The sequence below is a fragment of the Camelus bactrianus genome, chromosome 5 (genome assembly GCF_048773025.1).
Source record: "Camelus bactrianus isolate YW-2024 breed Bactrian camel chromosome 5, ASM4877302v1, whole genome shotgun sequence".
Classification (NCBI taxonomy): Eukaryota; Metazoa; Chordata; class Mammalia; order Artiodactyla; family Camelidae; genus Camelus; species Camelus bactrianus.
Window position 1 is genome coordinate 76,943,265 of NC_133543.1, and position 25,298 is coordinate 76,968,562.

A 25,298-nucleotide genomic window follows, 5' to 3' on the forward strand; every position below is an offset into this window, starting at 1 on the left:
AGATTTATAATATGCAAATATCTTCTCCCAGTGAATGGGCTGTCTTTTTACTTTCTTGACGGTGTTCTTTGAAGCACAAAACCAAATCTATTTTTGAAGCTTTATTTAAAAAGTCATTTATTCGTAAAATCATTAAAAGCTGAAAAGACCCAGTTATATTTTCCTGGAAGGAAAATTATCTACCATCATGGCAAATGTAACATTTAGAGATGAGTAGTGATCTTTGGGACAAAGTCTCTTTTTGAAAGACAAGGCCTAGTACATTAAAGACAGGAATAAGGGACCAAGGCTAATTCTGAAAGATAAAGGTTACATGGAAAAAGAGTAGAATAGAAATGTTTAATAGTTATTGATTGTGTAGAAAGGCAAAATGATAATGTTAAAGAATAAGGCAACATGGAGACAGAATGCAAATAAGTAGAGAGCTACCAGGAGAATACACTGGGGAATGGAGGATTCATGGATAAGTTAGTTTCTTTAGGGTCATTAGGAAGATGTGAAACTTAGGTAAGTTATAACACTGACAGGTGACATGATAATACAATGGTACACAGAACTGTTTCAGCTGCTACTAATAATGTAAGGGCCCTCTTTCTTCCCTATTTTTATCCCTCTTGATTAATAAATATTTTTAGGAGGACTACATAGGCATTTGTTAGGTTCAAATCTCTGGTAGATGTCTTGGATCAAGGCCTAAATCAGTTCTAACTCTAAATCTCCAGTAGGTTCCTAAATCCAGTTAAAAATCACAAAACTACACTAAATAACAGTAAAAAAGAATTCTCCTTAAAAGTCGTTTGTTTAAGTCAGTTTGAGTAACCCATTCTCAAACTAGTTTGGCTGCTTTTATCTAGGGGTTATTATATGAATCAAAACCTAATAGAGGAAAATAAAAAAGATAAGGCCCTGTTATACAGTACATGACAAGAAGGCAAAGAGTTTTCAACACTATCATATAGTCTTAAGAAAATAGCTTATTTACCCCAAAACATACCTTCCACTCTGAAGCTGGATGTGGAGGGTGGTGAATGGTTCTGTACGAATAAGATAGTGCATAACCCCAGCAGAATTTGAATAGTGAGTACCATAATGAAATTTATCAATAGTTCCCATAGGATCCTCAAAATTTTCATATCTAAAAAAAGAAATTACAGTTTTATAACCACAATAGTAAAATTAAGGACATATATTTGCATTGCATTGCTTAAAACACAGCTTTTAAGAAGCCCTTAATATGTTTCATTATCTATGTATTTGTATCATCACACCATGTTAAGAAATGAAAAAAATTTTATTAACACTTTTTTCTGGACAATAAAATAACACTAATTCTGGATTCTGGAACAATTTTGTATCATGCAATAATACATCCTCACTATAGATAAATTAGAAATCTACAGAGAACCAAAAATAAAGAAATTTAAAATCAATTACAACTGCACTTCCCAAAGGTAATTAATATGAACATTTTGGCAAACACTTGTCAATTCTTAATGTATGAAATAATATACATTTTAGTATAAAATATATTTTAATATAAAAGTGCTAATTTATATTGTTGACAACTTATTTTTCATCTAACGATTTTCTATTAATATCTTTCAAAATGAAAGAACGAATAGTCTATTTTTAACAGGTACATGTATGTATAACAAGTAGATGTCCAGATATATGACAATTTAACTACTTCTTACTTTTAGATATTTAGGTTGCTTCTACTTTTCTGCTATTATAAGCAATGTGATAATTAGACATCCTTTCGTGGCCAAGGTAATGGGAAAAAACTATGAAAAGTCAGTCAAGAATTGTGAAAATGAATGTCTAATAATCTAAAGGCAAAAGAAGGAGATGGTAGACAGGAAGAAGGTCTAAATCTGATTATTAGCAAAGGACATATGCTTGCATTGCATTGCTTAAAACAGTTTTTCAGAAGCCCTTATTAATATGAATTATTATATACAGCAAAGGATATATATACTTCTGCAAGCAACATCATTGCTATTGTAAATTGTTTTGAATGGTGACATCTGAATTAGTGGGTATAAAATCTAAATAAGAATGACAGCTTTCTGGAAGCAATAAACATTGAATTTTTTTTAATTAGGTTTATTTATTTATTTATCTTTTTTTTAGGGAAGGTACTGGGGATTGAACCCAGCACCTCATGCATGTTAAGCATGCGCTCTACAGCTTGAGCTATACCCTTCCCCTGAAATTTTTAAACCAAAATACTAATTAGTTCATCAAACTGAGGTCAATTTCATTTTACATAGAAATCATTAATATTCAGGAGAATAAAAAAAGTTCTCAAGTCAAAGTCATTTGTACCCCCCTCACACACAAATATATATATATATATACACACACACACTATTGAAATTTAAAACACCTAATCTTTATCAATAAAATAAGTCATTTATATGATACATATTTATGTGAAGCAGTGTTAATAGTTTGACTAATGGCAGTGAAGTAATATATATACAGCAAAATTCCATTAGTAAATCAAATATTAAACATGGTAAAAAAAAAAACTGGGAAGAATATGAAGGAAAGAAAATAATGTACCATCTACTCACAAATAAATCTACAATTAAGTTTGTTTGCAAAACAGGCCTTTGACTTTATTATTAGTAGTCATAACTGACAAATCACCCACAGTTCACATGAAAAAAGGGGAAATTAAAATTAGAGTATTCTTTCACCTGTCAGCAGCTTGCTTTGGATAAAAGAAAATTATGAGGTATTTACAGGGTAAATCATAAATATACGGAACTATAAATATTTCCTTTCCTTACTCAAATGCCATTTTCTAAATTCCACATATTTCATTGTTCTTTATTCACCTTATACAATGTGAATAATCAATAGGTTAGTATTATTAATTTCATATCTACCAAAATATTACATTACATGGATATTTTTACATGTTGGATTACTAGGTTATTAAGTCTAAAACACTTGGGAAGAAAAATTTCAAGAATCTATTACCCTTTAGCACGCACTTATTGTGAGTTGAAAAGAAATTCTAAGCAATATAAGTTTAAATTCAGCAAAGAAGGGAAATACACAGGTTACAGTTAAGATATTTGAAGGACAACTGATATATTTCAAGAAAACTTACTGAAGGAATTTTCAGTCTCTGATTTTCAAAAGTAGTTGTGCATTGTAGAAAAGTAACACTTGGTTGGCCATAGGAGAAATCAATACAAATTCAAACAAGCTATGGGTATTTTTCAAAAGAGATGAAAGGCACTTACTTTTCTCGCATGGCTTTGGCATTTTTATCATTAACCACCCCAATTGGTTTGGAAAGATCACGAAATACAGATGGGTTATTAAGATCCAACTCTTCTGAAGTATAATCTTGTAAAATCCAGGGGAACTAAAAGAGCCACAATTTACAATTTAGAATTTCCTTCCCAGAGAAGCTATTATCCTCACATCTAATTTCAAATACTTATCTAAAGACAAAAAGGGATAGCCTTTAAAACTGTTTTTTCCCTGTTGCAAATGTCTATTCATCTTTAGTTCAATAACCAGAAGCATAATTTCCTATAATTCCATTGGAATATTTTCAATGAAGTGAAAGCAAAAAGGTTTTTAATTTTTAAAATACTCTTCATGTTTATACTTCTTGAAAATAGCGAGTAGAAAATATACAGAAAGGCAAAAACAGATTTTATATCTTTTTAAAAATAAAAACTAGCTATCATGCACATATACTTTTGTGTATTATAACACTGTGAAAGACAACTCCATATTTATAAGATTTGTATAAATCTCACCACAGGATACTGCGCAAGGTCATTATAGGTTCGTCCAGCCATTGTATTTAATTGAATGAGGTAGTCAAAATTTGACATCTCCCTGTTCACCCATTTCTAGACAGCACAAAAAAAGAAAAAATCAAAATTAACCTATATCTCTTAGAAATCAGTAACTACTACTGACAGCACTAACAGAATCTTTTGTTCCCGTTATTATCTCTATCATCTTCCTGATAAAAGGAAAGGTGCTTTAATAAAGATTTAACAGGGAGATAAAAATCAATATATTTTTCCTAAATTCACTATTTTTTAAAAATTGGTCTCTAGAAAAGGAGAAGAATGTTCAATATAAATCAGACACTACAGTCTAAAAAGTCTTCATAAGAATTAAATCTTTTCAATTAAAAATATTTTACTTGATTTTATCCTTAAAAATTTAATACTAGAAGGAATGCCCAAAACTGAAACTTCTGTCATAAATTGAAATTTTCGTTAAGCATACACATTTAAAAAAATCAATATCTTATTGTACTAAAATGATCTATAAATTTGAAATAAACATTATGTTAATTATGCTTAGAAAACTACCCTTATACATATAGCAATGGTAGATGGAATTTTGCTATAATAGATACAAAATTTTCTAAAGAAAGACATAGTCATTATTTTCTTTTAAACACCTTATTATACCCAGCTGACGAATTGCTCTACACAGTATGAGTATGCTTGAGAATTTTACTGACAGATTAACATTCACCTTTAAGTTCACTGTGTGCCTTAAGCAAAAGACATACTTATGGGAAATGGTGAGAAATGAATCTAGGTACGTAGATTTTATAGAAAGCCCAATTATAATTGTACTCAAGTGCCAAAGTGAGGAATCAGTACTTTAGTGAATGAAGTTTACTCCACAGAAAGCAGGGAATGTACTTCATTAAATAACATTTACTCCATAAACAACAGAAAAGAATTGCTGATGGCTTTTGAACAAGATAACAGTTAAGGTTAAGGTTAATGCGTTTGTAGGAGGAAAGAGAGCCAAGAGGCAGAGACTCTAACAAGGAGACTACTAACAACCTTGGAAAGCAAAACAGAATCGCACTTTCTTGGATTTTGTCAGTACAAACTCAAGAGATGTTGGGATATATGTGAGGATAAAATACATGAAAGCATTAGTTAGCTTTGGCAGATGGAAGGATTGGCAAAGATTTTTTTTTCTTTCTACCTTTGTTCCATGGTGTCTTTTGTAGTTTCTCATTTTTTCTTGTGCGTGGATTATATTTTTATTATTAAGGAAAAAAAACCCACGTCATTTTTTTTTAAAGAACATTATTAACAATGAGGAACTCATTAGATATGCCCATGAACTGAATGATATGGGAGCTGAAGGACAGAGTACCTTATGTGTGAGGGAAACAGAAAGATTCAAAGGTAATTCAAAAGATCAATTTGAATGGAAGAACAGCAGTTGTAAAATCAAAATAAAATAATCAGAAGAAGGGAGTCTTACTTTAAAGCAAAAGTCTGAGATACAAAATAAACACCAGAACAGTGACTGTTAAAATTTCCTACCTGTGTCAATCCTGACGTTTTGAATAACTCCTGTGGTGATCTGGTTCCATAACTATTTGGAGAATGAAGTGACAACAGTCTGCTATATACTTTGTTTCTAACCTATAAAAAAAAGAACATTTTGTGGCTTAAAAATTCATCAAGACAAACCAGGATTATGGCTTTATTAATAGATTTATCATGATATAATTCACATATCATAAAATTCACCCTTCTAAGTATACAATTTATTGGGCTTTTCTGTATACTCACAGTTGTGCAAACCATGCACTTCATCTAACTTTGGAATGTTCTCATCATCCCCAAAAGAAACTATATACTTACTCACTTCCCAATTTCCACTCCCTCCCATCCCCTGACAACCACTATAGTACTTTGTCACTACAAATTTGGCTATTCTGAACATTTCACATAAATAGAGGATTGATTTTAACTTCTCTGTTATACCAGGCTTAATGAAGTCACGACATGTATTTTTATTTTAGAACATTATAGTATCTAATGGAATAACCTTCAGACTTTGAAGAATCAGAAAATTAACTCACTTCTAGTTCATATTTAGTTGTCATTTACTGATCATTGTGGCAAATCAATTAATTTACTGAGTCTCATTTGCATATTAAATATAATAATCTCTACTGTTACGAGTTTTATGAATTATTCAGGGATATACAAATGCAAAGTAATAAAATTCATCTCTGAACTTGTTTCCTCATCTATAAGAAAAAAGTAATGGAATTTGTCATATTTAATCTGAAGGTTGTTAAGATTAGATACTACATACAAATGTACTTTAAAAGCTATACACAAACACACACTATTGAACAGGAGCATGTTTGGTTTAATTACATGACATAGCTTTCTAAAAAACCAATGCATTGTATTTTCCTACATGGGAAAATTTATGTTTAATAGTAAAAAGTTATCCTTTTGTAAAAATAGAAAAATGCCCTTTAACGGTTTGAATGGAATCATCTATAAATAAACCTGGATCCCACAAATGAACAGAAACTTAGTTATTGACTGTGCTAATCCAGGTCATCCGAGAAGCAGGTGCTAAGATAGAACTGAAGATGCAGAATTTTATTAGGAAATAAATAGGAAAAAATTTAATAGGAAAAAATGGAGAGAAAGCTAGGCAAGGTGGAAAGAGCAATCAGACTGTGATGCAAGACTGACCTCAAGTATATGACAGAGGGAAGGACGCCTGGGGGTAAGAAATGGGCCAAAGGTTATATAGCTGGTGGTAGAACGGTCTTGGACCCAGGTAACCTGGCTTCAGCGGCAATCTCAAACCACTTACACTATTTAAGAATTTACTGTATTCCTAGAAAAAATTACATGCTCCATTATCTTTCTTCCTAATTACACATGACCAATTATTGTCAAATTGAACTCAGTGTAATTTCATAAATCCAGTTATATCACATATATATTGCATATTCTTTCACACTTGGATACTGACACCTATTGGCTGACACTCAATATTCTACTGACTTATTTATTTACCTATACATAAAAACTGAAAACAAACATCAACCAAATACTCAAACATAAATCTCAACAAAAATTCATATATTGCTTAGCCCTAAAAGTATGTATTTTTTCCCTAATATTTTGACTTGATGAAAGAGTCGGGTCTGAGGTTTCATTAACGCTCACTATTTGGAGAATTATTTCAAACTAATAGTGTGGGGTTTCCAGAAAGGCAGCATCTTACAAACCTCTTTTTTGAAATTGAGAAAGTAGTTGGATTGGTCAACATGAAAAATCTCAAGGGCTGACCTCCTTAAGTTGTACCGCCGTAGGTGAATCTCTCGAACCTGAGAATGAGGCCACTTGAAATCGAAGCCTACTCCTGAAAACAGAAAAAATCTTGACTAGGGTATCATATAAAGTTACTCATGCTACGAGGAAGATATCTCCTACTTCCTGACAAAAGTAGCACTTAGGGAAAAGGAACTCAATTTCTGTATGATAAAAACTATTTGTTAAATTTATTGGACGTTTAAATTGTTTCTTTCAAACCTATTTAAAAATTCTATAGCTTTTCTACTTCCTTCCCATTAGAATAAAGCATAACTCTGAATGTTACATCTTAAAAAACATTTTTCCTTTTCTCTTTATGTTGGCAGCATAGATTCAAATCCTTTTATTTTCACATAAAGGGTTAGGTGAGCAGCCTATAGGAATAAGTGTACATACAAATAAAACTAAGATTGCATTTTATAACTTCAGTTTATAACAATCCCCCTAGCCAAACCTTTTTAAGAACACTGATAATAAAAAAGCATTCTTTTCAGTATATTGCTGAATAATAAATTTAATCCCATACTGACTTTTCATTTCTCCGTTTACACGATAGACTACAATTTCACAGTCTCACCTTATTACTTTCTTCTCATCAATGATTGATAAACTGGATACTTAACTATTGAACAACAGAAATTATTCCCCCAGACCTCCTCACCATCTTCTTTTTCAATGCTGCCATCATAGAAGTAAATGTGTTGAGTAGTGATTTCTAATCTGCCAGGAATTATGTCAATTATTGTAATGAGTTCACAGTCTTCTGACAACACCAATTTTTCTTTTTGATCCTGTTCTTCTTTCTCATCACTGTACAAACAAATACCAACCAAACAAAAAACATCCAACAGTGAACTCTGTGTAAACAGAAAAGAGCGTCATATCCAAATATGCATCTCATGTCTATAAAAATCACTGTTCAAGAAAGAGCACTTGAATTTTATATTAAAAAAATTTCACTGCATATTAAATTACTTAAATATTATCCAAATATACTTATTACCCAATAACTAAGTTTAAAAAACATATTTTACATTTTAATTGTATATGATTCACTAAACCAAAGTATAGTGAATGTTTAATACTACTGGCAGCGGACAGTTCAAATATGCAGCAATACTGGTCATGTTTTTCAGTTATATATGGGAGACATGAACTGACCCACGGAATACATGAATCTGTGTATAAAGGACTGCATCATTAGTGGTGTTTCATAAGTAATCAGTAGAAGTACTAATTATGATTGTTTCTTAAACTGTAAAATGAGACTTTTTGAGAACAACAAAAATGAGAGGATCATCATAGCACCCCCTGACAGTAGAAATGGAGATAATACAATGAGCTACTATTTCCACACCATACTTAAAGTGAACTCATCTTGTATTTGGAGGGCTGCTACCTCTTATGCTTACTGTAGGGAATAACTGGTGACAGCCTTCTGGTGGCCAAAGTGACTTTTAACTGCCAGGTATAGAAGTGAGAACGCCTATTGCTCATGGCATGTTACTCAAGTAAACCCTTTAAGCCAGCTGCTCTTTAGTCCTAGATATTTCACATATGCCTCATTTCCAGGATAGCAATGACTAAATCTAATTTTGTTTCCAATGGATTTCCATGAGGAAGTTCTACAAGTATAACCATTCTAACTGGTAATATTGCAACCCTTAACTTAAGCTTAAAAAAACTAAGAATATTTTCCTCAACAGTGAAATTCCAATATTTACAGTGATGGAATAGAGAAATAAGTGACCCAAGAGAGTAAGTTACTCATATTCTATGAAAGAAAGAGTTTGGGCTTCTCATTTGCACTTTATTTTATTTAAATTTTTTTTAAATTGAAGTATGGTCAGTTTACAATGTGCTAATTTCTAGTGGACAGCATAGTGATTCAGTTTTATATATATATACACACACACACACACACATACAGTTAATATAATATGAAAAGGAGACAGATTAAAAGGGTCCAAGCATATTTGAAAAAATAACGCTGGCAACTTCTCAAATATGAAAAAAATTAACTTAGACATCCAGGAAGCTCAATGAATTCCAAGTTGGATAAATACAAAAAATATACACGGACAAAAAGCCAAGGTGGTGAAAGCAAAAGACAAAAGGAATAGAGTAAACTATCACAAATAGGACATCATAAAAAATTTAATAACACACTTCTCATGAGAAACAATGGAAACCAGAAGGTAGTGGAATGATATTCACATTCAATGTTCAAAATGTTGAAAGGACAAAAACTGCTTAATAAGAATTCTATATACAGCAAAACTATCCTTCAAAAGAGAAAGCAATGGTGCTGGGACAACCAGAATCATATGTAAAAGAATTAATACGGACCCTTATATCACACTGTATAAAAAACTTAACACAAAACAGATCAAAGACCTAATATAAGAGATAAAATCTTAAACTCTTAGAAAAAAATAAACAGAACTTCATCAAAATTTAAAACTTTTGTGCATCAAAGGATACCAACAACAAATTGAAAAAACCATTCAATGGAAGAAAATCTTTGCAAATTTTGTATCTAATAAAGAATTTGTTCCTAAAATATGTAAAGAACCTCTGAAACTCAATAACCAAAAGACAACCCAATTAAAAAATGAACAAAGGATTTGAATAGAGATTTCTCAAAAAAAGGACATATAAATGGCCAACAAATACATGAAAAGCTGCTCAGAATCATTAGTTATTAGGGAAATGCAAATTAAAATCACATGATAGCACCTCATATCTTCTAGGATGATACAATAAATTAAAAAAATAGAATAACAAAAGTTGGGGTAGATTTGGAGTTATTAAAACTGTCATACATTGCTTGGGGGAATGTAAAATGGTGTAGTCATTGTGAAAACAGTTTCATAATTCTTCAAAATGTTAAATATAGAATTACCATATGATCAGAAAATTAACTCCTAGTTTTATACCCAAGATAACGGAAAACATATGTTGACACAAAAATTTATGGTATTATTCATAATAGCCAAAAAAAAAAAAAGGAAACAATGTAAATTCTATCAACTGATGAAGGGATAAACAAAAGTGGTATACCCATATAATGGAATATTATTCGGCCAAAAAAAAGAATGAAGTACTATTACACGCTACTACATGGATGAACCCTGGAAACATTACACTGAATGAAAATGAAAAAAGCTAGATATAAAAGGAAACCTAGTGTATGAAATACATGAAAAGTTGAAAATGTTAAATCCATAGAAAAAGAAAGTCAATTAGTGATTGCCAGAGGATGTGGGGTGGGGAAATTGGGACTGACCACCAAAAGGTACAAGATTTCCTTGTATGTTATATAAATCTCAATTTCAAAAAATATATCTCAGTTTTTTTAAAAGTAGGCAAAAATGAAAGCAAAATAAAGATCTCCACAGATAATAAAAGATAGAGAAAATTTGTGGCTTAAAGACTTTCCTTACAAGAAATACTAAGGGAAGTCTTTCAGGTAGAAAGGAAATGGCATCAGATGGCAATCTGAAAGTATGTCAAGAAATAAGGTGTATAAGTGTAGTTATGTAGGCAAATACAAAGAGAAGCATAACTATATAGTTTTCCTTTTTTCACTTAACTGATTAAAAGACAAGTACATAAAACAGTAACAATATTAAACTGTATTGTTGAGTTTAAAACCAATAAAAGTTTAATATTTATAGTAATAATAACACAAAGGAGAGATAAGAAAGTGAATATATTTTTACTCAGCCATAAGAATGAAATAATACCATTGGAGGCAACATGGATGGACCTAGAGATTATCATACTAAGTGAAGTAAGTCAGACAAAGACAAATATTATATATCACTTATATGTGGAATGTAAAAAAATGATACAAATGAACTTATTTACAAAACAGAAACAGACTCACAAACATAGAAAACAAGTTTACAGTCACCAAAGGAGAAGGTGTGGGGGGAGGGATAAGTTAGGAGTTTGTGATTAACAGATACATAATACTATATATAAAATAAATAAACAAGGACCTACTGTATAGTACAGGGAATTATATTCAATATCTTGTAATAAACTACAATGGAAGAGGATATGAAAAGAAATATGTATGTATAACTGAATCACCACCATGCTGTATACCAGAAACTAAATAACACTGTAAATTAACTATATTTCAATAAAAAGTAAACAAAAAATAATTCAGAATTTTAAAATATATCTAAAGTTATTCAGTTTATATATTATTTCCTGTGAGAGGTTTGGTAATTTTTATATTTTTCAAGGAATTTTTCCATTTCATTAAGGTTGTCAAATTTACTGGCATAAAGTTGTCATTTCTTTTTTTTTTCTTCTTTTTGGGTGGGGGGAGGTAGTTAGGTTTATTTATTTATTATTAGGTTTTTTGTTTTTTTTTAATGGAGGTACTGGGTCTTAAACCCAGGAGCTCGTGCATGCTAAGTATGCACTCTGCCACTGAGCTATAAGCTATACTCTCCCTATCAAGTTGTCATTTCTTTTTAATATATTTCTTGTTAATCATTTTAATGTTTGTAGTGTTATCTTCTCTTTCATTTCTGGTACTGGTAATTTATGTTGTCTTTCTTTCCTAAGCTGTTTGGCTAGAGGTTTATTGTTTGGTTATCTGATTTTTAAAAAGCTAGCTTTTGTTTTCTTTGATCTTTCTGTTTTTTAACTTTCTCTTTCATGGATTTCTGCTTTTATTTTTCTAATTTCTTCCTATTACTAAAGAGTTTATATTTCATGCTGTACTTTCCAACTAAACACGTCAGAACACTGGCTGTGTCCCATAAGTCTGATATATTACGTTTTCATTGTCATTCAGCTCAAAATACTTTCTAATTTCAAAGTCTAGCTCCAAATTAACAGAGTTCTAAGAAGCCTTCTTCAATAGTTTGTTAACACTAATAGACTCAACACCTGGTAGACAGAGTATTAACTGCTGGTCCCTGGAAATATATGTATTAGAATTTCAAGCTAATGTATTCCACAATTTTACAATCCCATTTCTCAGAATAAAATAATTTGAAATTCTTTCAAGTACTTATACATACATATTTACTCTGCTTGTTATTTCCTCTTCAGGAAGATCTAATTTATCTTCCTCCAGATCACTAACTTTTACTTGTTTCACTACTTCCAAAAGCAATGAATCACTGGAAGGCTGTGAGTGCTGGATGCCTGTTTAAACACAAAATGTCTGTTAAACACAAAGTAAAAAAAACCCATTATCATAGTCCTGTAATTTCTGATTGTCAATTATACGATAATAGTATGTATTACAAATAAAGAAGGTACTTGAAATTTTCTAAAAAAGCAATTTACTACAGAAAAGTTTTAATACATGATTTAGAGTAATCTATGCTGTTTCACTGTGACTTTTTACACATAATAAAAGGAATTGTCTCAAAAATATGGTATCTATTTTTAATGATGGTATTATTTATGTTTCAGAAATAGGCCAAGTAATCTCTTTAATCACATTTACTGCTAAAGGATACCAATAACTAATTGAAAGAAAATTATTTTCAGTACATTAATTCAACAGAATTATTTTTACTGTGCATTTGTACTAAAGAAATATTTAGAAACAGTGTGACAAATTGTCTTTAACTGCAAGATAATACACAGACTAAGGGCCAAAGTGTTCCTTTCTGGAGTACAGGGAATTTAACAGATAATTCCGATACATATATATTCATCAAATGTAATGAATGATGCATTATATAAAAAGGTAGGGCTAGCAAAGTGGAAAGAACATGGGTTGTGAATTGGTAAAACTAGATTCAAATTCTGTTCTACCATTTACTAACCATATGACCCCTCTGAATCTATGCTTTTTAACTGTGAAATGGAGATACATCACAACACACATAAAATAAATGGTAGCTATTATTATTGTACATTCATCTCTCAATTATCTGAGTGGCAAAAGAACTGTAATAAAAATATATGTATAATTAATAGGCAGGACTGGAAAAATTTATATATTTAACTATGAATAAAGTATTTCATTTGTGGAAAATAAAAATAATTCATGCTAAACAACAAAACACTATACAGATAACAAAACGTCCCTTAGTTTCTCAAACGGTATCATTGCTCTGACATGTAAAATGAAGTAACCAATGTACAGCTGCATTCTTATTTATAAATCTGCTTCCATCATATCTTCCCCTATACTAGGAATTACTGGCTCATACTTTCCCTAGAACAAGTAACTATTTCTACTGAACATATTTTCCCCTATGGTCTAATGCAAGCAAAAATTTATTGTTAAACATTTAGTTAAACAAAGTACATGATTATGCAATAAACCTGAAAAGCAGGAACTCAATAATCTGATACAAACTGAAAACTGACTTCATGTACATGGATGAAACAGTACTCTTAAGAGTGTAAACTAAAACTCTGGTGAATATACTGAGGATGGGAAGGACTGCAGGCAAGGAAGCCCATTGGGAAAACTATTCCAAGTTTGGGAGAAGACAGAATCCAGCTAAACCTAAACCATGGCAATAGCAAAGGGAATAAAAATAAGGAAAAACACCTAAAATATATGTAAGAGACAGTATTAAAAGGATATTGTTAAAAAAAAAAGGACATTGTACCTAAAGAGCAATTATGTGTAGGAGATTAAGAGGGATAAGATAAGGATGGGCTTATAGTTAATAATAATTATTTAAATTTGAGTAACTAATGAGTGGAGGCGATGATAACTATAACATAAGACACAGGAGAAGCCACATCTAGGATGAGGAGCAGACACATGAGAAAAGATAATGGATTCAGTTTCAGAAATGTTACATGGAAGAGGTATCCCAACAGGCAGTGGAAACCTTGGTCTCAAGTTCAAAAGGCAGGTAAGAATTAGAAATACAGGTGGGAAAGCATCATTATATACATAATTAAATATATACTTTGTTGTTATTTTTGTGGGGGTGGGTAATTACATTTATTTATTTATTTAATGGAGCTACTAGGTATTGAACCCAGGAAAAATATATATTTTATATACCACGATGAAGCCAAGACACCACCACTTCATAGAGACCATAGGTAAAAAGTAAGATGGCTAGGCAAAGATCTGGGAACATTGTCATTTAAAAGGTGAATGGAATAGAAAAAAGGTTCCAGGAAAAAGACTAAAAATTGGTATGAAAAGGAGGGTAAGCAACAGTGCTAAGAAAAAAACACACTTATGGAGGAGGATAACTACCAATGCTTCACAGACAACAGAAGCAGTGTAAGGACTAAAAATAAGTTGTTGCACTCAACATCAAACAACCCAATTAAAAAATGGGCAGAAAAACTGAATACACATTTTTCCAAAGAGGAAATGCAGATGGCCAACAGGCACGTGAAAAGATGCTCAACATTGATAATCATCAAGGAAATGCAAATCAAAACCACGATGAGGTATCACCTTACACCTGTCAGAATGCCTTTCATCAAAAAGAAACTAAGTAACAAATGTTGATGAGGATGTGAAGAAGAGGGAATCCTCATACACTGTTGGTAGGAATGTAAATTGGTGCAACCACTGTGGAAAACAGTATGGAGGTTTCTCAAAAAAGTAAAAAGAGAACTACCCATATGACCCAGCAATTCCACTCCTGGGTATACCTCTGAAAAAAAATAAAGCACTAATTCAAAAAGATACATGCACCCCAATGTTCAAAGGAGCCTTATGCACATACAATTGCCAAGATATGGAAGCAACCTAAGTGTCCATCAACAGATGAATGGATAAAGAAGAAACTGTGTGTGTGTACATCTATACACACACACACACACATATATATGTATATACACACATACATATAATAGAATATTACTCATTCATAAAAAGAAAAAAGGTTCCAGGAAAAAGACTAAAAATTGGTATGAAAAGAAGGAGGGTAAGCAACATTCATAAAAAAGAATGAAATTTTGCCATTTGCAACAATATTCATGGATTTGGAGGGAATTAATTATATTAATGTCAGACAGAGAAAGATAAATACTGATACCACTTATACGTAGAATCTAAAAAATACAACAAATTAGTAAATAAAACAAAAAAGCAGACTCACAGATATAGAGAACAAACTAGTGGTTACTATCAGGGAGAGGAAAGGAGGGGCAATATTATAATATAATAATATATACTATTAGGTATAAATTAAGCTACAAGGACGTATTGTTTAGCACAGGGAATATAATTAATATTTTATAACTATAAATGGAGTATAACCTTTAAAAATTATGAATCACTGTTGTACACCTATAACATATAATATTGTACAGCAACTGTACTTCAATAAAAATAAAAATTTTTAAATTAAAATAAGTTGGTGCATTTGGCAATCAGAAGCTTATTTCTAGTGAAGAAGTGTGGACAAAAAAACTTTCTAAAACCAAATATTTTTAATGATACACTTAAGAATATACTTTTTGGCCATTTAAATTCCATTATTTATAGGTGGGTGTGTTCCAAAAGATACTTCACAAATCACTTGTTTGGAATTCACAATGAATTTTCCATCAAAAATGTTAGGAATAATGGCTAACTTTGTAGTTTAGCTACTGTACATTTGCAATGGGAGGCAAAGCAGTACTGGGTTAAGTGAAACAAAACAAAATAAGAAAAAAAAACCCACCACGAATTCTGGAAGCTGATGAAAATATTTATAGACAAACATATGGAGTAGGTAAAACATTTTGCAGTTAATTCTGAAGTAAATTTCAGGGAACTTTAAAGAGTTTGAAAGATTGGTGCCACTGGTTTTATACTATTTCTAATTTCATTTTGAAATACATGATTTTTTTCTTCTGTACAATTTTATTGTCACTATTATACTTGGGGTAATTTTGAACACTGGGTAAAGAGAAAAACAGAAATGGAAAAAAAAAAAGACAGGACACTAGTTTTCCCGGACTTAAAACTACGGAGACCAAGAAGAAGAAACATAAAATTGTATCTGTGTAGAGGGGTGAGGAAGGAGTGGAAGAAGAAAGGAGAATTTCCTGAGTGAGGCTTCTTGGCAAAAATGAAGAAAATACAGAGAACACTATTCCTTAAATATTACTAAACTGAAGTCACCCACCAAAAGTGTTTTCTGGGTGATGAGTACAGTCAAATTTCAAGAGGCAGAGAAAGTACAGCAATCTCAGGATGTGACCAGGGAGGACAAGCTGTCTGTAACTGGCCACTCCTATGTAAGACACTCCCCAAGTCAGTGTTTGTATCATAGGCAAGGCCATTTTCTGCATTACGGAAACTCACTTACTGTGTCTGATTTACGTCGGAATGGAAGATTCTAAACAGCAGGCATCACAGCTCTCTTAATTTTATGGCATTTATTGTACTGGCCAATATATTAAGGTGGTTATTAAAAGTAAGATTAAAAAACGGGTACTCCTTTCATCTGTAACTTAGTCACTGAACACAAGATGCATGCTGGCTATGGTAAAGTAACTACAATTCATTATACATGTAACAGTCAATATCTTGGGGTACTTCACAGACCTCTTCTTCAAAAGAAAAAGCTGTCAAGTCAGATGGTTAGAAGGGAAGGGCTTTCTTAAAAAACTGCAGAAACTCTTTAATGCCTGCTTTGAAATACTGCTAAGTTATGTATTTTTAAGCACTTTTTTCCAGAAAAGGGCATTGGCCCATCTAAGATACTAAATGTCTAGAGTTCTGTAAAAATAACAAGTCATAAAAGGAAGGACAAAAGAGTTGCTAAGAATTCTAAATGTATTTAACATTAGCCTCAGTCTTGGTAAGCAAAACACTAAAGGAACAGGACGACTGTTTAACCATACTGTAATGGATACAAGACAACACACTTCACATGAACTACAGGATAATTTTATGATTTTAAATTATGTTTTTCTTTGAAAAACTGCAATTAATTGAAACAGGAAGTCACCTTAGAGGTCAAAAGTAACTGCATTTAACATATACAACCATTTAAATATCAATTATAAAATAGCACCCTTTTCTCATGAGCAAATAATTCTGAAACAATTGATAAAAACAATAACCAACCCCCACCAACATCCTCATTTGTCTTCAAGAAATAAACAGCCATTGGAACTCACCTAAATTGTCTCTCAAAGCACTAGCTTCATCATGGGTTTTGAAGTTATAATTCGGTACCAATTTAAGTCTCATGCGGGAATAATTTTCTACATTAGCTAGTTTCCAGTGGACTGGATTTTGTTTCCTATGAATATTCATAAGTAAACAAAATTATTTAGCTTAAAGTTATGAAGATTAGCTTGAAACAGTGTAAGAAGTATCAGATCCTTTACACTTTTTAGCACTATTTTATAAAAACATTCACATTCATTATCTCATTTGACCCAAACAACCCCAAGAGAAAACCAATGTTAGTATGTACAGCTACAGTTTATACCTGAGGAATCTAACACAGGCTAAATTATTTGCCTAAGATGCTATGTGTTTACAGACACCAGAAATAAGATGTGAACATAAATCTTCAGACTTATAATTTGATATATTTTACTCTTTCACTGTCACAGGGAACTTTTTAACTACCTATATGAGTTTATTCCAAATCAGTTTTCAAAATAAAATAATAATTTTATTATAAGTAAAGATAATATAATTGAAAATGGATCAAAGACCTAAATATAAGACTTCAAACTAGTAGAAGAAATATCAGGAGTAAATCTTCATGACCTTGGTTTTGGGACTGTTTCTTGGATATGATACCAATAATACAAGCAACAACAACAAAAAGAAACCTGACTTTAAAATTCAAATTTTTATGTACCAAAGACCACGATCAAGACAGTGAAAAAAAAACCTATATATTTACAAATAATATATCTGATAAGTCTATTATTGAGAAAATAAAAAGAACTCTTACAATTCAACCACAAAAAGTCAAACAATCCAATTTAAAAATGGGCAAAGAACTTGAATAGATATTTCTCCAAATAAGATACACAAATGGCCAAAAGGACATGAAAAGATGTTCAATGTCATTAGAGAAATGCAAAAAAATCATAAGATACTATTTCACACCTACTAGGATGAACATAATAAAAAAAATTTTAATGACAAGTAGTGGTAAAGTTGTGAAGAAACTGGAACTCTCAAACATGGCTGATGGGAATGTAAAATGGTGTAGCTGCTGTGAAAAACAGTTTGGCAATTCTTAGTAAGTTAAACACAGAATTACCATATGACTCAGCAATTCCACCTGCAGGTATATATCCAAAAGAATGAGAAACAGGCATTGAAACAAGTACTGTTCATAAACGTTTACAGCAATACTATTCACATAGCCACAGGGAAAACAACTCAAATGTCTATCATCTGATGAATGAATAGACAAAATGTGTTATTATCCATACAATGGAATATTATTTGGCCATAAAAAGGAAAGAAAGTACTGTTACATGCTACAACATAATGAAAACACTATGCTAAGTGAAAGAAAGAAGCTGGACACAAAAGGCCACATATCGTATGATTTCATTTATATGAAATATTCAGAACAGGCAAATCCATAGAGACAGAAAGCAGACTGGAGGTTGCCAATGGCTGCTTAATGGTCCAGGGTTTCTTTTTCAGGTGATGAAAATGTTCCAAAGCTAGACAGTGGTGATGATTACACAAGTCAGGAATGTACTTAAAGCCACTAAATTGTACACTAAAATGGTTAAAACAATATTATTTTATATTATGTGTATTTTACTACCATAAAAAGTTGTTAAATATGTATATACTTACATACATAAATACACACACACACACACATAATGTGATTCAGCAAAACAGAAGTGACTTAGGATCAAGCATATAAACTGTAAAATGTTCAAACATACTGATAGCATCACTAATCCTAGCTCAGACATCAAGACAGAAGTAAATGGATTCAAAACAAATTCTGTATAGCAGGGTAAAAATAAAGGAAATAGCTGCATGGTGAAAAACATACACACAAAGCTCTAAACATACAAGGCCTAAAATTCACAAAAGACAAGTAAATTAATTAAAGACAATCTTTTACAAAGTGAACTTTAAAAAAACTGGTTCGAGAAGCCATTTGCTCACAAAGTTCTAGATCAGAGTTCTAAAAACAAAAGGGTATTTGATAAATGATATACTCCTACCTTTCAGCCCAAGGTCCCCTTTCACACGTAAGATAGAGCTTTATTGCCTTCCAGCGTCTCAGAGTGGCTAACTGTTGACTGCTAAGTTGTTTAAGCATATTATTATACCTCAAGTTCTCTTGGCGTGCTTTTCGATTAAATGGCTCCACAAAAAACTCCTGAAAGAAACAGCAGTAAGTAATAAAATTGAATCATATATTTACAGGTATACTTAAATTTTAGTGCCACAATTTTAAAAATTTGACCCAATAAAATCATGCAGTGAAAGAAGCTGGTAACCAACAGGATTTTCTTATTCTACTAGAATTATTTCTTTAATACAATTCTAGCTATAATCTATTTGTATTTTTTTAAAATACATGAATAACTTCAAAAATGTAAAGTGTCTCAACACAGGATTTTTAAACTCAGAATTATTAACCTCCTACCATCAAGTGAAATGATTTTCCTTTGGGATCTTTTGATTAATAAGGCATCTAGAGTAAGATTCAAGTTTAAATAAAGTAAAAGGAAGAGTAACCACATTTCATACTACTATTGATGGACTGAAAGGCAATGTCAAAGACAAAAGAAATCCATAGGGGCAAATCTCTCACAATGAAAACTTCTATCACTTAAGGGGGAGGATACAGCTCAAGTGGTAGAGCACATGCTTAGCATACAGAAGGTCCTGGGTTCAATCCCCAGTACTTCCTCTAAAAATTAATAAGTAAACCTAATTGCCTCCCTCACCAAAAAAAGAAAAAGAAAAGAAAAATTCCATTACTTAGACCGCTACTCTCTGAACAGCATCCTAGGTAGCAATTGAATTCACATGCTTTTTCCAGTTTTCAAGATAAAATATACTTTGATAACAGGTTCTACTGATATGTAACTCTAAGCCCTGAAATTAAAGTTTTAAACTTTTCAGAAAAACAAGTGGTAAGACTATCTTGTCTGACTCACATTAATATTGATCTATTAGGAACTATTAGGAACTAAAACACTTTTAACTTGTTTCAAATAAATCAACACTGAATTACATTAAAATAAACAGTTAAAGACATGGATTTCAAAGACATCTTTAAAGAGGCAGTACAGCAGTGTGGGGTTAAGAATGTAAGTGCTGGAGATAGACCTAGGAACAAGTCTTAGCTACTTAATTCTCTACGTCTCAGGACCATTATCTGTATGATGATGTTGACAATAACTGTCATCACAAAGATTAAGATCTAAAGTCCTTAATATAGTGCAAGAAAAGTAGCAAGCACTCAATAAATAAATATTATCATTACTGCTACTGTAATTTTTACTAGATTTGTAGGAAATCAATGATTTGGGATACTGTGTTGCCAAATATTTAAAACAGATCTTTGATGAGAAAACTGAAGAAGTCATGAGAGCTCCATGATAATTAAACATCAGTTTCACAGTGTTGACATTTGAGCACACAAGAACATTCTTAAATTAGGTTTTTCTAGAAAAGCTAAGGGTGAAGTTACAGAGAAAATGATAGTTGGAATACTAATTGGTAGAACTTCTGTGAGGGCAAGATAACTGTATTTACCGTTAAGTGCTGCATATCAGTAATTCCACTTATTCTAGGGAAGTCATCCTGGATAAGCATAAAAATACAATTGTAGAGATGGGCCTCAAGTTTTTGTTTTTGGAAGGTATTTAACTATAAATTTGATTTCTTTAATATGTAGAGGACTATCCTAAGTTAACTATTTATTTCTGAATTGGTTTTGGATATTTGTATTTGTCAAGAAATTGATCCATTTCATTTAAGTCCTCTCATTTATGTGCACAGATTCGTTTACAGTAGTCCCTTATTATTATGCTGATGTCTCTGGAGTCAGTTGTGATATTCATTTCATTTCTGGTATTAGTAATTTTTCACTTTTTTTTTTTCTCAATTTGGCTGGACATTTATCTACTTCATTGATATTTTGAAGAAGCAGATTTTGGTTTCACTGATTTCCTCTATTGTTTTTCTGCTTTCAATTTCACTGCTTTCAGCTTTTAAAAAATGTATTTAGAAACTAATTTAGATTAGTTCAGATTACTTTTTTCAAGTTTCTCAGGGTGGAACAAACTTCTTAATTTTAGATTTTCTTCTGTTTTAACACATGCATTTCATGCTATAAATGTCCCTCTAAGCACTGATATATACTCAGCCTCCTTAGAGATATCTACTTTCAGCTTAGTAGATTTTTTACATAATCACTATGTGTAAAACATTTTTATATTTATTTTTTAAGTTGTTACTTATCAGTGTTATTTTTTCTAATTCTGAAATAATTTTTCATACAAACAATGAGAAATACTGTTTTCAAAGTTCAGACTTGTTATTCATCTCTTTTGAATATTAAAAGCTTGAAATCAACATGAAAACCTAGGTATCAAAAACATTTAATAATTTTTACCTGAAACTTGAGCTTGCTTTCTCCTCCTTCCCGGTCTCGTTTATGCATATTCACCATTAAGGCTTCATAACAATCTTTCCAATAAAGTGCCATGTGCTGGTGACCATCATAAAATGTATGGGTTTCATATTGCTTCATATAAGGTACAATCTTATAAAAAATTTATATATACAAAATTTAATATATGCTCCTAGAAAAATGGTAATTAGTACAAAAATCTCACTCAAAAGAGATAAAACTTACGTATTTTTCAATGTAAACTTGCCACTCGTTTGAACTGCAATATTCCTGAAAATCTTCAAAAAATGAAGAGCTGCCATTGGTAAAAGGTAAAGAAGGCAGGTGCAAGTTCATGAAGAGAAGCTCATAAATTTTGGAAACCAGGGTACGGACAAGGGGAACCAGAAATGAATATATTTCAGTCTGTTCCTTGATTGATTGACTTAGAACATGCTCCAGCTTCCCTAAAATATAACATGCTTCATCCTGATTTTCAATCACTTTGGTCTGAAGAAGGGTGTTTAGCTTAGCTGATGCCATTGCACAAACCTAGAGGAAAATAGTAAAATAAACCAGATACTAAGTGATAATAGCAAAGTTCTTTGGCTCTTCTTGAAGTTATTTTTTAGAAATTATATAAGCCACCCTATTTAATTTGGAATATACTGAAAAGTTGACATGCATAATTAATCACCTCAACATGCATTCTACTCCTTCTTACAGTTTGCAAGATGATTCCATCTCTAGTTCTAACAATAGGTCCTAAAAGATATAAGCCAAACAGAATATCCAACCCCTTTCAGCAGTGACTGGTTCAGGCAACTCTTCTTTCAGTCAACTCATGTCATTGTCTTGTCACATGGATTTATACAGGGATAGCCTAATGAGGGTAAGGTCAGAACTCTTATATAATAACTGGTAAGACCTGTGAAAGGGCTAAGGTTTTCCTCATCTCCAAGCTAACAAGTTAGCCTACCATAGTTTCATAGATGCTGGCAGAAGAATGAGATTCCTGGAACAGAGACAAAGATCTATACAGCATTAGCAATAGCCATAATGTTAGCATTTGCCCTGTTCCCCAAAATGCAATTCCATGGTGAGAGTTGAACAGGACTGGATGATGCCTGCACACATAGTGGCTGCATTGTAACAGAGGAACCCCAAGCATAAGGAACCCAAATCTTTCATACTGTGCAGTAAGTGTGCCCAAACTTTGCCTTGGAGGGATTTATTATCTTTATTGTACTGGGCAGTAAACAAACCTGCCTTTTGCTCTGGAGGGAGACATGATCCCTATCTTCCAAAGCTATTCACTATACAGGTATTCTCAAAGAGACAATATAACAAAGGGATCCAGTTATTCACAAGAGATGCAGAAACACAAAAGATCCACAAAGAACTGTCTACCACCAATGACTGTAGGAAGAAGTATGCTCTTTCTCCACATATGAATAAGGAAGCATGCAGCTTCATTTGCTGTTGGTAGTCATTCTATAACAATAAGGGCAGCCAGCTTAAGACAAGCTGATGATGCATGACAGAGAGAAAGGCTGTGAGAATAGCAAATAAAAGGAACTGGAGCCTTGACTGAATCATGCCTTAAACTCATCTTAACTCCAAAGTTTTCAACTATATGAATCTTCTTAACTAAGTCAGTTTGCATTGATGTTTCTGTTATTTGGAATCAAAAGCATTTTTATACATATAGGACAATACATAGGAGATTAAGTCCTTTATCAGAAATCTAATTACCCTTAAAGTTCCTAAGGGAGATACATATTCCTTTGCCTGGGTGGCAAAAACCTGGCATAACTCAGGCAAAGAAATACTCTATATTACTCTTAAGCTTTGACCTTAGACTCCTTAGACATATAGAAAGGTGATTTAGGTCACAAAAGGGGCCTCCTTTAATCTAGACTAGAGAAAGATGTCACAGCAGGACAAATGATATAAAGTGCCCCCTTCTCCCTTAACCCTATATCCCATTATTGCATCTTATTACTTTTAAAATAAAGAAAAGCAAGAGAAAAACAGAAAGTATTTGAACCTGACATCACGAATTAAAACAGACATTTTATTTAAGGAAGTCTCACCAAAGAGAAAAACACTGAGGGTGACTATGAATGGAACAAAATAGAGTCCTAATATCTAAAATAAGTAACTACCTGGCATACTGCCTGCAAAGGCTTTAACAATCATCAGGCTAATATTAATGAAAAAGGCAAAAAAGTTACCCTCGTTCTATTTCCAGATGGAGGGGAAAAAAAATACTACAATGAACATCTATGTATACAAAGATTGTTTACTACTTTAGATCATTACCTCAGGACACAGTTTTAGAGTAAAATACTAGACAAAGAGTATAATAAATTTTTTTAAGTTTTTAGTCCACATATTTTCAAATTGTATTTAAAAGCTGTACCATTCAAACTTCCACCATCCATATATCAGAATGTCTATTTTCTTGTTTAGCTTTTCTACATTTTCTACGTTTTCTACAATGAACATGTGCTACCTTTATGATTAAGCAAAAAAACCCACTATATTTAAAAAGTTAGTGAAATGAGGAAATGATTTTAAAATAATCATAAGAAAAAATATAAAATTATCAAAATATATGATGGCTTCAATCATCTGAAAAATTACATACATAGAAAAAATATTAAAACATTGACAGTTGCTTTCTCTTAGGCTATGGGATGATGGACATTTTCTTTATTATTTTTTCTTTATATTTTTTGTGTATTTTCCAAAATGAGTATGTTTTCTTTTACGATTGGGAAAAAAAAGAATCTATTGAAAAGCATGGCCTTTTTAAAATACAGCAACCTTTTATTTTAACCTCCTCATGTTCTTATCAATATTATAGCAAGTTTATATACATGAGAAACCATCCCCACCCTGACCCCTTCCTCCAAGTTCTTAAAATTCCAGTATCAAAAGAAAATAAAAAGGGGGTAAATAACCATGGGATACATGTCATGACTAATCTAACCCAAATAATCACAAGCATCCAATGTAAATAGAAAGATAACGGACTGCAATCCACATGGAACTTTTTCAACCTTTAAAATTTTTAATTTAAAGTAGAAGTAATAAATATTCCATAGGTCCATATTTTATTTACCTTTATCTCAGAAACCTAACACAATGCTAACACTTGGTAGGCATTCAGTAAGTGTCTAATGAATGAAAACAATGAGATAAATCATAAAACTGAATTAGTAGATTAGTAAAGTACAGAAAAAGACTTTGACAAGAACAATTTTAAAAATAATTTTCCTAAAAATGCAAGCCCTAAGCTGCTATTTACATGTGTAAACAGTCCACGCAGGCTGTAGAGCTAAATAAAGACAAAGTGAGTAACACCCTCTAACATGAGCCATGTATAAATCCTCTAAAAGGAAACCTTAAATTACACTAAGTCATAAACAGCAGGAAAAAATAATCAATTAGCTGCCTCTCAAGCTTCTTTCCAAATTTCACAAAAGTGAAACTAGAGTTAAGTCATGATATTTAAAAATAATTTTAAAAATTAAAATGCTGAAAACACACTGTCATTCAGTTATTATACAAGTTCCTATGTTGCACGCAAGTAGAGAAAATAATG

The 25,298-nt window shown here is 31.7% G+C and overlaps 1 protein-coding gene across 10 annotated transcripts in view; it reads right to left on the reverse strand.

The window, feature by feature from the left end:
- Nucleotides 1-25,298, reverse strand: part of NBEAL1 (neurobeachin like 1) — a 129,289-nt gene that overhangs the window by 32,886 nt on the left and 71,105 nt on the right. For all 10 annotated transcript variants that reach the window (XM_045507987.2, XM_074364149.1, XM_074364152.1 and 7 more), the window contains 11 exons: nucleotides 21,932-22,237; nucleotides 21,689-21,838; nucleotides 19,281-19,438; nucleotides 17,235-17,359; nucleotides 12,200-12,326; nucleotides 7,813-7,961; nucleotides 7,067-7,200; nucleotides 5,343-5,444; nucleotides 3,789-3,884; nucleotides 3,261-3,385; nucleotides 995-1,135 (listed from right to left, as the gene is read on the reverse strand). In XM_045507987.2, coding sequence (XP_045363943.1) covers nucleotides 995-1,135; nucleotides 3,261-3,385; nucleotides 3,789-3,884; nucleotides 5,343-5,444; nucleotides 7,067-7,200; nucleotides 7,813-7,961; nucleotides 12,200-12,326; nucleotides 17,235-17,359; nucleotides 19,281-19,438; nucleotides 21,689-21,838; nucleotides 21,932-22,237 — 1,613 coding nt within the window. The remainder of the gene's footprint in view (nucleotides 1-994; nucleotides 1,136-3,260; nucleotides 3,386-3,788; nucleotides 3,885-5,342; nucleotides 5,445-7,066; nucleotides 7,201-7,812; nucleotides 7,962-12,199; nucleotides 12,327-17,234; nucleotides 17,360-19,280; nucleotides 19,439-21,688; nucleotides 21,839-21,931; nucleotides 22,238-25,298) is intronic.